The sequence below is a fragment of the Anopheles bellator genome, chromosome 2, assembly GCF_943735745.2.
Source record: "Anopheles bellator chromosome 2, idAnoBellAS_SP24_06.2, whole genome shotgun sequence".
NCBI classification, from domain to species: Eukaryota; Metazoa; Arthropoda; class Insecta; order Diptera; family Culicidae; genus Anopheles; species Anopheles bellator.
The window spans coordinates 29,574,054-29,586,406 of record NC_071286.1 but is presented as its reverse complement, the minus strand read 5'-3'; the positions used below and the strand labels follow the sequence as shown (position 1 = coordinate 29,586,406).

At 51.5% G+C, this 12,353-nt stretch overlaps 1 protein-coding gene across 1 annotated transcript; it reads left to right on the top strand.

Moving 5' to 3' along the window:
* Positions 1-1,988: 1,988 nt before the first annotated feature.
* Positions 1,989-3,820, top strand: LOC131207334 (uncharacterized). Its single transcript, XM_058199945.1, has 2 exons — positions 1,989-2,309; positions 2,372-3,820. The coding sequence occupies exons 1-2, from the start codon at positions 1,989-1,991 to the stop codon at positions 3,818-3,820; spliced, it is 1,770 nt and encodes a 589-aa protein (XP_058055928.1).
* The last annotated feature ends 8,533 nt before the right edge of the window (positions 3,821-12,353 follow it).

Here is a 12,353-nt window from a genome sequence, read left to right as displayed (position 1 = left end):
AAAAAATAATATGAATAATGTTTGGATCCGACACCACCGCAATGCTTATTTCCAATTCCAAAGCATCGCTCGTCGAGGACCGATTCTTGATCGTTGCAGTTAACAACGCGTCCCAGCGTCCCAGGATGGTTGGATTTTCGGTGTTAATCGATTTACGATCGATTCTGTCGCCATCCTGTACCGCGCGGTTCTTCTTTTCGCAAATCGCATGTATTTTTAAACCCACGCACTTAGGCGGCCAACGGTCTCTTTCGTTCGCACTCATCCATTATGGTCTCGCCCGGCCACCCAATCCTCCCCGGCCGCAGAATGCGCAAAACCCTACGCCACCCTGGCACCACGGACTGCGAAAAGGGCGTCATTATTTTATTATTGAATTCCTTCGACGATTATTAGAGGAATTCCAGCGGCAAAGGGAGAAGTTCGTGAGAAAATTAAATATCTTAACTTCATCAGCCAGCCATACGTCAGAGCGACCACACCGACCGGGAGCTGCCTCTTCAGTGTGCGTTCCAGGGAGCAGGGATGCCCCCTGGTTCCGCCCCGGGAAGCCAGTCGTCGAAGAACATTTTCTTATCTGCCTCCCCAGTGTGGCCTCGGACGCGAGTCCTCGGATCAGGACCGAGAACCCGACGACCGAGTGGCGTTGGCGCACACAATCGGATGGCAAATAGAATTTTCCCCTTTGCATTGTCCCGTGTCCTGGCTGTGCCAGGGACTCTGGCAGGGAAATGGATGGTATTTTCCCGTGCCCCGGTATCGATTGCTGTGCTCTCTGTGAACTGTGAAGAATCCGTCCGCCGGGGTGATCTCGACTAGCTGGTCCGCACCCGAAAGGGGCGACGAGTGGTCGACTAAAAATAGGTCTCCGTTTTTCGTGTGGGAAAAAAGCAGGAAAATTGTCAACCGGTATTGGCATTTTATTTTCATCATTTTGAAACGCTCTTTTCCTTTTTAACTGATGGCGATCATCTGCAGGGTCTGTCTTCAATTTTCCATGCAACACACGTGGGTGTTCCATCTCTTTAGAGCCTTTCCCTTTACTTTTTACATTTCACCAGTCCGTTTTACATTGTGCGGTAATATGGAACCCCATAGTCCCACGTGGACGTGTCAACCAACGTCCACGCGGGTCTATGGAGTTCCGAACAGGAACACTCTGTCATCGTCTGTCGTCTGGAGCGTGGCCGAAGCCTGGTGTATATTAATCTTGTCCAGTAGCTGCATAATGTATGAGCCCAACGAGAAGTGAGAACAGTGCTTTCCGGTGGCCACCGTATTATCAATTCATGGAAGAAACACGGCTCTGGATGACTCCAAAAACAAAACATAGGAACATAAAGAGACGCGAAAACCCGAGCAAACCGATTGTCCCGTGTTGCGGTTGCGTATTCCCCAACCGTAGGACTATTTGTTTTGCACCTAATGAGAAACAATCACTCCATACTCCGCGGTGGCCACGGCGGTTGTCCCGATTAGTTGCGTTCCGATCGTCAGCAGGACTCAACGGCGCCGCCCGGGCCACTCGTACGTCAATCAAAGGCGTGTTTCAGTTCGTTTGATGTGCCATTGCTGGCCGGAGGTTCGCTTCTGGTTCGGCTGTCACCTCTAGTTCCGCTGGTAAGGTTTGTGCCTCGCGATCGGAATGTACATTAAAGCCCTCGCAATCACCACGGTGCTTGTGCAAATACTCCCGGTTCCCGGTGGGAACATCGAGAACAGCTCTTACGATAATGAGCCGTCGGCATCATACCTATTTGACGACACCTTGTACGGACTGATTTCGAACTACTTCAGAGGGGCCCGAACGATACTGCTCGGCACCTACGGCGACTCGGTGGCCCTTTCGTTTCCGGCACAGGATAGTAAGCAATAGTCCTGCCGGCCGCCAATTTGTTGATCCGAGTCCTAATGACGCGCTAATAGTTTTCAGGTCGCTACAACTACCGGTGGTAACCTTTTCCCACAACGTGTCCGAGTATCAGCCGATGGAAAGCGAGCTCCTGAGGGAAACCGACAACGGCAGCATCGAAGCGGTGGAGTTCGAATCCCACTTCCTGGTGCCACCGGAGCATAGCGATATCGGAGTGGTGCTGCTGTTTGGCACGACCGGACAGTTTGTGAGCTACTGCGAGGATCTGCATCCGGTGCACGCCCAACAGCGGCACGTGCATGGCAACTACCTCGTCCATCTGGAGCAGCAGAGCTTCAGCGCGGAGAAGCTGTGCACCACTATCACGGCGCTGTGGAACTACAGTTCGATCCTGAACCTAATGCTCTCGGTCCGAACCGAATGGAGTGATCAGATGGTAGGAAGATCTGTCCGAGAATTTAGTCACCTTTTTTGACCGCCGCAAATTGAACTTTTCAGAAAATCTACTTCTACAACCCGTTCGAAGCCGTGATGGGCAAGCGGCTGGTCGAGTACAGGGCACCGGACGAAGCACCGGCACCGTTCGCTGACAGAAGGCTAAACATTTTCAACGGGATCCCGATCCGGTGTACGGTCTTTGCCCGTAATCCCTCGATGCTGACACTGGAGAGCCTCCCGGAGTCGTTTCGTAGCCTGCGGTACGTACGGGCAGTGATCAAGGCTTCGAATGGCCGAGCCGGTCTGGATGGGATGTTGATGGGTAACCTGGCCATGGCGCTCAACTTTAGTGCACGCACGATGGACGACACCGACGGGATGGAGTATGGGTATCGGCAGCCGAACGGGACGCTCGTCGGTTCGCTCGGTGATCTGGTGTACCACCGGTCGGACGTGTCGTTCAACATTCGCTTCATGAAGGACTACGACACGCACGAGATCGAGTTCCTGCACCCGATCTACACCGACCAGCTGTGCATCCTGGCGCCCAAATCGCTCGAGATCCCGCAGTGGGTGGCCATCTTCCTGTGCTTTCACCCGCTCGTGTGGGGCACGTTCGTGGTGGTCGGGTTCGCCGGTGGGTATCTCTGGTACGGACTGCGCCGCTGGGCCCTCCGGAAGGTGCGCCGCTACCGGGTGCGCGAAATGCGCGGGGACCCCGTGCCGTACTCGACGCTGGCGATCGAACTGTGGCTGGTGCTGCTCGGGGCCAGCTCCGTCCACCTGCCGGTGCGTGTCATCGAGCGTGTCCTGCTGGCAGCCTTCCTCGTGGCCAACGTCATCATCTCCGGCACGTTTCAGGGCACGCTGACGACGGCGTTCAGTACGGTCACTTTTTACCAGGACATCGACACACTGGAAGCGCTCGATCGGTCGGGGCTCCCGATCGGTACCTCGTCCCGTTCGTTGCGCGATATCTTCGGTAACGACTCGGCCAGTCCACTGTATCGATCGCTTACGGGCAAGCTGCAGATACTGAATATGTCGGCCCGCAACCGGGCGGCCTTCCAGCGTGATATCTGCTCGATCGAGCGCCGGTCGGACGTGAGCCTGATCATCAACACCGAGTACATCCGGCCGAACGGCCAGCCGATGCTGCACGTGGTCCAGGAGTGCCCGCGGGTCTATTCGCTGGCGTACATCGTGCGCCGCGGTTGGTCACTGGCTCCGCTCTTCAACGACGCCATCTACCGGTTCGTCGAGGCGGGTCTTTGCCGGAAGTGGTACGACGACACGGAGTATGCCCTGACGGTGCACCAGCGCATCCAGAGCGCCATCGAGCGCCCGGACGAGGACCCGCTGCGTAAGCTAACGATGGTCGACATGCAGACGTCGTTCTACATCGCCACGTTCGGGGTGCTCGTCAGCGTGGCCATCTTTGCGATTGAGCTGTTCCTGGGCAAAGGACCTCGCCGCCAACGAGTGCCAACTGCCAATACGCCGGGGTGAAAAGCCGGGGGCCCTTTTTCCCCATTTCCTTTGCGATCGATTTCACGCGCTCGAGTGTTTGATGTTCGAGGACGCGCCATCGCACTCGGCGCCAGTGATGCTGATGACAGCTGAATAGCGTGCTAATTTGCCTGCATAATATGCGACCCGGAACACGCAGCAACGGCATCTCTGACACATGAAGACTTGAAATTGGTCTACATCCGGTCTCCGGCTTCCCGACGTCAATTTGGAGTCTGCCGCGTCCGGCGACACTAAACGACGTTAAGGACGAAGCGCCCCGGTTCGATAGGTAAGCAGCATTCAAAACACCGGAAATCGACCCTACGAAATCCGACGAATGGAGACGAATGGAAAAAAACAACATTTTAACACCCGGAAGCATTCAATAAAGTGGAAGGTTTCGTTGAGAGATTGAATTACGCATCCCACTATCGAGATGGCCTGACGGTTCAATAATGTCACCGGCGTGAAGGAACGAAAGAAACCGAACGGAAAATCACCAAGCCCTAGCCAGCATTGAAGCGCACTGTGGGGCACGTGGCCCGCCCGGTGGGCGACCGCCAGCCATAATGTACCTAACGAGAGGGGCGACAAAAAAAACCGGAAACGCCAAGGTCGCGCCTTGTGCGCCGCGAGTGTCGTGCCGAGTGAAAGCATAATGTTCGGTGGAGGGGGCTGGGGCACCGGGCATTTATTGAATGTTCTGCCACGGATGCCCTTTCGCCGCGTGCAAAAGATGCCGATGCCGCCGTTTCCGGGAAGGGACCCTCTCCTTTCTGTTTTCGGGTCGGGTGTGCTTGATTTTCGATCCTGCCATCGACCGGAGCGTCCGGATCGTGGCGTGTATCTTGGCTTGCGGTGGCAAAAGGAAATAAGGTGCGCGTGGACACCGTCACCGTCGGACGATTGCCCTGATTGATGGCAGATCACGTGGTGTAAGCGTGCGATAGTTAGGTGTGAACCCGGCGCTTCGAGGACACGTCGCGAGACGGAGAAAAGGCGATGCGAAGCGGTTACCTGCGGGGACTGACAGTAAAAAAAAACACGGGGGGTAAAAAGGAAAAAGTTGCGAGTACCTTTTCCCCAACTTTGTGAGCGTAAAACCGGCGAGTAAGTCTGAGGTGTCCTTATTTTTATCGCCATCCCAACGCACGGACTCAATAATGAAAGTGAGCATTTTCTTTCAGACTTTCACGAACGCAACAAAAAGTCACATTTTTTCACCGTCCGTTCCGTCCGGGCTTCGAACTCCCCATTAACCTGAATCATCGACCGAAAAAGTCCAGCCCCGTAGAGGGCAGGGACAGGATTTATCTTAGTTTCGTAAGGGGAAAATACTCAAGCTGCTTTATAATCAGTCGAATTTAAACCACGTCATTAACGAAGCTGCGCACTTTATTTGATTATCTTTTCGTAATTTAATTACTACTTCTTGTGACTCGTTGACGCGGAATATTCACTCCTAGACATGAGTTTTACCTTAATGGATAAATCTATCATTCTGCTAATCAATCGGTTCGGTGTTTTCCGGTGGCCAATGAATTCGACATCGGGTTACACCACCTCGGTGGCCAAGCATACGAGAGCGTGGATCCTGGCATCGCCGACGGTGTAGCACCAGACTGCATCGCCCCGGTTCGGGTTTCGGTGGTCTCGGATATTTCAATCGTAATCGAGTACGTAAAGAGTCAATTAAATCGGTATTGATTGAATCCCGGGTCCTACCGCCACGAATCCTAGACCGCGCCGGCATTCCGTGCGTCTGACAGCTCCAAGTGGCACTTGTTGGAGGCGCCGAGATCTGGACACAAGTATGCGCCTGCCCACGCCCCGGCGGCCAGCCTGCCCGTGGCCCGCCATCGACGGAATGCTTGAGCCTCGATCGATCGCCTGCGCGTCCTGGGCTGACGGAATTGTTTCATGGGCTGGAAGATAAAAAAAATGTTTGCCCAACCCGTCCCAACATTTGTTTGTTTGAATCCTTCCATACCGGTTTTGCGTTACTTAAAGGATAATAAAAGGTTTTCATAAATGAAACAGCAATCATTCTTTGATGAATTTTTTATGGAAAAGGAGCGCACAATCATCATTATTGGAACTGTTTGCATAAATTGCAAAAGGTCCTTGCAAACGATGATGTCACCCCGTCAATCTGCCGACGCACATTTTGCTGTTTGTAGAATGATGACCTAGAATGAGCCCACCGTACCGGTTCCTGTACCGTGTTCTAAATGCATCTGAAGTGCCCACTGTTTGGCATGCCAAGGAATGCAGCCAAGGAATGCGACTGGGGGTCGAACGAGAATTTTAATGATGCTACAATTATGGCAAAAAACCGATTTAACGTTGAAAGGCGTGCAATGGTAATTGCGTCACACCGTGACTAGTTATGCATTTCAAGCGGGTCCTGTGCATGACGCTATACAAGTGTCCCATTTTGCCTTTTATTGTGGAACACATAACGAGGGGGCAAGCATTGAGTTTTCGTGGCAAAAATCTGTTGAAAACTGACAAGGCTATGACAGTAGGCTATGACATATCGTTTCCAGTACAACCGTTGATCGACTCAGGAATCATATTTTTAAACATCCTTTCTTCATTTAGCCGCGTTTTTCAGTGAAAATCCTTTGGACTCCGATGGAAAATTCGGCCGAGAAGCAGCACGGAGGACAAACCGAGCCGCACCACTATTTGTCCGTTTCGGACATCGGCTGCACCGAGGGAATCGCTCACCGAAAGTGGCGCTGACCGACAAACGCCGCGAAGTCCTGCGCCGGGAGGCGATAAATCTGTTATGCAAATTGAGTGGTAAGTGAGTAACTGATATCGCATTGTTGTAATCTGAATTTCATGGGCACATGACCGTCTGTCCGGAAGCACCCAGCACAAAAGCGGCACCGCCCATGGCGGGCACCACACCCGGAACGCAGGACTCCCATCTACTCACGCATGTGCCCCGGTTCGGGTGATGAGTCGAACAACCCGCATGATTGTTCTGTTCCGTCTCTCGTGCTCGAACCGGAAGACGACGAGGTTCTCGGCACCGGAGGACCGAGGACTTCTTGGACGAGCACCCACCGCCCCCACACACCCAGGTTCGGGATAATGTAGGCACATAAATTTTCATCACATTTCTCCGAATGGCTGGCGATAAACGGTCGGTCCACAGAAGACAATAAAATGGGCGATGGTGTCGGTCTCGGTTAGAATCGATCAGAGTCCTCAGGCACCCAGCGGCGCCGACGGTAGGTGGATCGGCATCTTAGTTCGGCAATGTTCCCGCTGCGGCCCACTAGTTGCTAGCGTCCTGGTCCGGACGGGACGTGGCTGCCACTTGTTGAAATTGTTCTGTGATTTTTTTCTCTCCCTTTCTCTGCCCGTTGCGCCACACATTCCGGTGGTGGCCGGCATGGTGGTACGGCGGAATTCGCCCTGTTGCACGCTCGACGCCAGGAGGACACTTCGCGCGCGTTAGGATGAGCTGCCGTTAAGCTCCAGCCCCTATCGAGTCCGGTCCGGTGAAATCCCGAAGCCACCGGAACCGAAGACGCGGCTTCTTCTTCGCCGGCAGCCGAAAAGGACGAGAGAAGGACGAAAGTATGGATACGCCAGGCGTGCAAAGTGTAAAGAATCCTGGGCCCGTTGGCTGGCGAACAACGGGCGATCCATCTCGCCGTCGGAAAACTGTTGAACGCACTCCGTGCGTCCTTGGCTGACCCGAAGCCAAGTTTTTCCGGCCACCGCACCATTTCCAGTGGTTGTGCCCGAAAGAGACAACCGCTGGTTGGCACGGCGAGAGTCGTCCTTACGGCAGCCCGACCGGAACTGCGAGAGAGCGGAATCCCGACGCCGACTCGTCAGGACACGAAATCAGTGTCCGCGAGGCTGCAGCGTCCGTCAGTACGCGAGTGGATCTCGTCGTGGCTGGGCATGGTTCTACGGGGTTTAGTCGACGCTCCCAAGACTGTCCACCGTGACCGAGAACCGAGCGAGGAAGGAATCTCTTCACGCACCCTTCCGGTGGGCTGACGGGAATCGGACAAGTCGCTTCTGTTCGCGGGGCATCTGTGGTCTCTGTGCGTGTCCAGCCCGGGGGTTGCGTGTGTAGCGAGTGTTCGGTGTCGGTGTCCGGCCGAGTGAGGTACGAGTGTGGGACACTTATTATTTTCAGTTATTAATATTCGCCAGTCGATAGGTTTTGTTTTTCCTTTTCCCCCAAAAAAACAACCGTGAAGGTCTGTCTAGGGGGCTACACGAAGCGTGAAAACTAGCGTAAAATTAATTTGTAATGTCAAAACGTTTACGCTTCGTGTGGCAGCAAAAATATAAAAACGAAACGTGAAACGTGTTTACGTTCGTGTTTTTGGTCCAAGAAAATAGAAATAGAAGAGAAATTAATTGATTTCTGAATTTTTTTATCTGTTTTTTCCGATTTTGTTGCTATACCAGCGAATAAAAACATAAATTATTCTCTGTTTGTAAGCAAAGCGTATGAAAAAAATAATTACGCTCGGGTTTACGCCTCGCGCGAGCCGTAAACGTTTTGACAGCGCCGCAGCAGTTTGGCATTAATCGTTAATGTCAAAATCATTACGTTACGCTTGATGTAGCCCCACAGTGTGGTCTCTTGTTCCACGGTACCCCCCCAAAAAAAAGCGCCAATTTTTGCGTCATCGCTCTGTCCAAATCCAGCTCCAGTTTGCGGGAGCCGAACTCTCGCGCGACTACACGTGTAGCAGCTACTCAGCATATTTTTGTTTTTTCGACCATTTCTCTCGCTTGCTCTCGCGCAAAAAATAAGGTACGATTCCATCTTTGCATTTCCCGGTTCCTCTTATTCGATCGCGTGCGTTCGCGGACTTCGTAAGATACGCTACGGAAGGTTGCCGACGCGAAAACTGGAATCCAAACAGAAGCGGAAAACGGGGCGCGCGACTCCCTATTCTGTTCAGATTCCGGGGCTACCTTCTCGCTGACTCCTAATTCCTAACTCCCCCCCACGAATGCCCCCTGCAGCGGTGGGCCGTTAAGATTCTGAGCCAGTGCGAACCGTTCGGGTCCAAGACCAGTGACAAGTTGCCAGACGGAAGCCAAGTGGTGCCCCGGCGAGGTGTGGGAAAGGAAAAGGCCCCACAGAAAAGGAACGCCGTCAGCCGAATCGCGACTCCCGTGGCCGTCGGTACACTACTTCCGTCGGTGTCGCTGTAACAGTGTTCCCGGAGCGAGTTGAGTTCAAAGATGAAGTGACACGGCGTGCGTTCGCTTTTCCGGTTCATTTACGTCCCTTCCCGACGGCCGCCACGCAACCGTAAGTCGTGTAAGTACCTTATTTCCGGCAGTTTTGTAAGTCTTGCAGAAAAATCACCCTTGTTTGGTCTTGTGTTGGGTAAGGCCATCGCTAATGAACTCGTTTCGTCAGTTTGTTTGCCAAAATATGGAAGAGTTATTGGAAGAGTTTTACTTTGAACCCTTGTTTGTCAAAGACTTGAGGGAAAATGAACAAATAATTTGATTAAAAAGTCCTTCCAAAGAATTAAGCATATATTTTCCTGTCAAATTCAACGCCTAAAGAAAAAAATCCTTTATTACGTTTACATTGTTTTCAATATTAAGCTTTCTTCAGTCAAAACATTTAACGAAAAAGGTGTAGAATTCTAGTGATAAAATTATATCAATATATTTGTAAATCTTCCAATTCAATGCACCGCAATGTAAAAGCAACGCTGTCAAAGAGGGCTGTGAAGAAATAGGTCCATACTCCGGAAAATCAATGTCACAAATCCCTCAATGCCGTTGACGATTTGTGGGTTAATGTTCATCGGACAGAACCATCCGGAAAGAAGGCAACAGCCCGTGTTACCATGGTTACTTTGGAGGGCTGCTGTGGTTAAATCTTTTAAGCCGCGTTAGTTTGGGTTGGGGGAAATCGGTTTCTAATTTTTCCCAGGGCTTTGTCCCAGGATGCTGTGTGCCGACCTGGCCGACTTCCGATTACCACGATGTGGCGCATTATATTGGCTAGCATAATCTTAACCGCATTTTCTTATCGTTACAACACAATTGAATCGTTATCGTTTGTTTATTGAATTGAATTGAATTGAAAGCAGCCACAAAAGATGTACGAATAAATGTGAGTTTGTTTGTTGTTTAATAAATTGTTTTCCTTTTCCAACGAAAAGGAAAATAACTGTTAACGAATGTTTAAGTTCGATCCTAAAATTGGTAAAGGATTTATGGATTTGTCAAGGATTAAATATTTATAAATATTGCAGAGAAGAATGTTCCACATAAACCTTAATTCGACTACAAAGCCTTTCTCGGTTGCTCTGGTGTTGCTCAGTCACGAAATGTTCCGTCTCGATAGCATTAAAAATAAAAATGTCTACAATTTACGGTTATGGCACAAACTCGGCATTGGTATGCCCAGTGCACTAAAAATCAAATTAGCGCTTAAACAAGTCGACATGAATCAGCGAAACAGCCAGAAACTAAGTTCCCAAGAGCGTCGGGGCACTTCTGATGCAAACCCCGACCCCGTAGTAGGTCTAGGTAAAGACGCACGGTTTTCTCCCTGACCGTGGTCTTGGGCTTCGGCTAATGTGTGGCAAATTATTGTACGTGCGTGCGTGAGAACTCCATTTTGCACCTATGCCCCAATGTCTTCATTATCTGCCCGTGTCTGTAATGTACTCTCGCACGCTCAGTAGCTATCGTGCTGGAAGATGCCTAACAACATTAATGGGCCCCCAACGAGGTATCCGGTGGCTATCACTGATCGATGCATTTTGATTTGATTCTTCACCTTCGCCAAGGTCTCTGGGCGTTAGCAGGTGACGTTGAGACTCTTTGTCTGGCCACTTGTCGAAGGATTTGGTCGTTAGCTCGTGTTTCCAGCGATCGTTGGCAAAAGCGGATCTCGAAGCACGTTACACGCCACAAATCTCAGCACGTTTGCATAAGAACGCCATTATTAAAACGCCCCACACAGACAGGTAGATTGAAGATGAGTTCGAAAAAAAAGAACCAGAACAGAGCTGGTACCAGGCTCAAGTAGGGGGATCCTCACGACGGGGGATATCCTCCCAGCCCGCACTGGCTGGTATTCAATCATATCGAACGTTTCGTAACGGCGGGTGCACCAAACCCTCACGTCAACGAGTGATCCCATCAAACCCCACAGCCAAACGCGGATAAATGCAGTATAAAAAAAGTATCTGTCAAGAAATCGCATGTTTTCGCAGATGGTCCGTTACAGACGGGTCCCCAGTAATGAGGCGAAACATAAGCAGAAAAGGGCGGTAGCGCAAAGAAGACTTCTCAGCCCATCGCGCCTGATGCTGTGTCGATAAGCGTGATCCACAGGGTCCCGAAAAAAAAACCGGGAACGTGCCTTTGGCGCAGGTCAACGCAGGAGGAGAGTCAAAAAAGCCAAACACCTAAAATTAAAGGAAACAAGATCAAACAAGAGGCAAAGAAGTAGCAGGCCCCCAAAAACAGGTTCTCCTACCCGTTGCCGGTTAGTTGGCGGTGGCCACCACAGGTATCGCATAAGCTTGGGTTCTCGAAAGAGAAATGCCGTCGGGATGTTAGAAGAAGCCTCCGGAACAGTGACGGCCAACGAAACGCATCATATAATTGAAGTCATAGCTACGAGGCATGTGGTATTTCGCTAGCAACAGGCAATTGAAGTAGGCTCTAATCGAGAGTTCCCACTACCGACGTTCTCATCAAGAGTTTACCATTTAAACTGTTATTTCTTTCGGCCTTGAAATCTTAAGCCCATTTCGAAAACATAAAATACCCGATCCGGAATCGCGCTGTGGAAGGTTGTCAAAACTGTCAAATCTTCACAGGTAGCTAGATCGCCCACAGTCAGATCCATAGGCTGAAAGGCGTTTAATTCGTAGATTGTGCACAGACCATCGATTCACGGGAGACGCACTGTGCGGCGAGAGACTTCCTGAATGTTGAACGAGAATTTTAAGCACGGGCCAAGCGTCAAACCGCCAAAACTGACTCCAGAACCAAATTCCGGAGCCCGAAAACGAAAGCGAAACAGCGCCGCGCCTCTTTTACCCTGTTTGGCTGCACACATACACGCACCGCCGGAGATGCCAGGACCCCGCCAGGAGGTCCGTTTCCCTCAAGGACCGACAGATACCCCGGTCCCGCTTGTCTCAGACAATTGTTGGCAACATGTGGTGCGTGCGTACGCGTCTTGGGATGCGCCTCACAGACACAGACTCACGGCTTTGTGTGGTTCCGTGGGCCAAGACAGGTTGAGACGGCGTTAGAGAGCGCCCGCGATAAGACGGCGCGGCTTCTCAGAAGAAATTTGTTTTGTTAGTTGTTCTTGGCGAACCGTGCGGAGAGCGTCGCATCCAGCAAAGCCGGGTGTACACCAACACCTTCGCCGCCAGGTAGCGCTCAGGTCCGCCGATCCCGGTTCTGTGCCGGTTTCAAGTGCTTAGTCTCGCGTGGATTACTCCACTTTTAATCACAACCGTAACTAGTGTTTCCCGAACTCATT